Raw genomic sequence first — 2,078 nt, forward strand, 5'->3', positions numbered from 1 at the left:
TATCATTTTGTACCAACAAACTGCCAAATTGTTGTACGAAGCAAATATTGGCACATGTGACAGCTCTAGATGCCATGTTGGACTAAGAAAAGGTAACGGAGATCTAAATTTCATAAAGTTTTTGCGTTCTCAGCATAATCTTTACCAGCCGGAAACTACAATGATGCCTATACTTTAATCGTAGAGAAGGATTTTTTAATCTGTTGCCTTTAATTGTTTATTTTGTTTTGGAAAATAATCGCGTTCGATCGATAAAACAGACGACTTTAGGATCGCCTCAAACACAGTATATAACCGCGTAAAGATCGCCGCACCCGCGCTATTCAAAGTGGGTGACTCGGTACGCGTGAGTAAATTCAAGACAATTTTTGACAAGGGTTATACGCCAAATTGGACCACGGAAGTGTTTAAGAGGATGCTAAAGCCATCTGTTTTATCGACAAAAATACCATATTTGTTGGTTACTAATTACTTCGTATTAATCGCATAGAATAAAATTTCCTTTTCCACGGTTAAAACACACTTATGTATCTGGCTCTAGTGCATTTTGTACCAAAAACGGAAAAAAATGAAATAATTACAGATTTTGTTATCCATTTTAACCTCAACATGGCGACTAATGCTATCAATTAACCAAAACGTTAACTTCGTGGAAAAGTTAGGCAGGTTATATGCTCGAAATGAAGGCAGAGCCAGATGTACAATAAAGAAATGAGTATATGTGAGTCGTTAGAATTAAGTATAGAAGCCTAAATAAAGATATATTGGTAACCGACAAATTTGTGTATATGTATGCGTGAGATATATTGATGTGGTAATAAACATGACACATCACTACACACTACTACATCAATATCGCACGCATACATACTCACAAATTGTCGGTAAAACAGCGGATTTTTTGGAGTTTGATCTAGGGTTTAGGATCCTCTTAAGAGTATCTCGTCGGTGGTACAGTCGTGACATATTAAAAGACACAATTTGCAGCGTTATTTATTTCGAAGAATTAATTTACGAACGCCGAAAAGATAACACAATTTATAGAAACCGCTACAAATAAACTTTGATTAATTTAATTACTCAACATAATACTTAATCCTTTCATTCCCAATATAAGTTATATGGCTGCTATATAAATTACAATATAAAGTATTGATAACTGCACAGTTTATTTTTTATATACATATATCAAAATAACGTACACATAATTTTATAATTTATATTATATAGGGAAGACTGAATGTTAAATATTGCAAAATTTCAAACAGCATTAATTAAAAAACTGCTATATATTAGCTGGATAGTCATTTAATTTCTAGCTTGTATTTACGTTTTCAAAGTTTTATTTTTAGTTTTTGTTTAAAAAAATCTAATCCAAAAACTTCAGTTATCACTGATTAAGTTAATTGGATCGAAGTCATTTCTTTGATCGATCTCGCGAGTTTTGTGCATTCCGAAAATCATCGAGAAAAGCGCTGCAACGTTCAATTTGCGCGCTGCATATTGGACTGGAAACTTGTGGCAGTTGTGGCTTCCCATGTAGATTTTAATATTTTATGAATCGTGGACTACCTTGTGCTGCCCAGCTGGCCTGCAATCAGCTTGCAATAGTACGATCTCGATAAGCTTTTGAGACTGGCTCGAGTGCAAGTGATAATTCTGATGCCAAGAATCTTTCCCTCATGTGATGAGCAGCGCATGTGAGGATTCGTGTCCTTGGACGAACTATTTGTCGGAGGCGATCAATAAATGCGTGCTCAACCTGTTATCACTGCTGTCGACGACATTCGGTCTAACCTTCAATTTCAGCGACATCGTCATCCTCGATGACGAGACGTCGTCGAGGCTCCGCGAGTTCCTCCACGAACTGATAGCGTTGCTGTCATTCGACGATTTTCAGCTGCAGCTGCTCAAAGTCTTCCTGTTGACGTTCTTAAGCAGCGTGGCGTTGATCTTCGTCGCCTGGCACATTTACGGTTCCAGAATCACGGAGCAATTCATGAAGACAGGTAAGATCGCGCGAGCACAAAGCTTTTTTCTGTTTTGTGCGTAATTAATACTGTGAAAATATCAATATT

General features: G+C 36.7%; 1 protein-coding gene across 1 annotated transcript; it reads left to right on the forward strand.

Moving 5' to 3' along the window:
* Nucleotides 1-1,475: 1,475 nt before the first annotated feature.
* LOC105454934 lies at nt 1,476-2,045 on the forward strand (the record flags this gene model as incomplete). Its single annotated transcript, XM_011697916.1, has 1 exon — nt 1,476-2,045. A coding segment is annotated over exon 1 (358 nt), but the record flags the coding sequence as incomplete, so codon positions are not given.
* Nucleotides 2,046-2,078: the final 33 nt, after the last annotated feature.

Source organism: Wasmannia auropunctata, unplaced genomic scaffold (genome assembly GCF_000956235.1).
Source record: "Wasmannia auropunctata unplaced genomic scaffold, wasmannia.A_1.0 LD335971.1, whole genome shotgun sequence".
Lineage (NCBI taxonomy): Eukaryota > Metazoa > Arthropoda > Insecta > Hymenoptera > Formicidae > Wasmannia > Wasmannia auropunctata.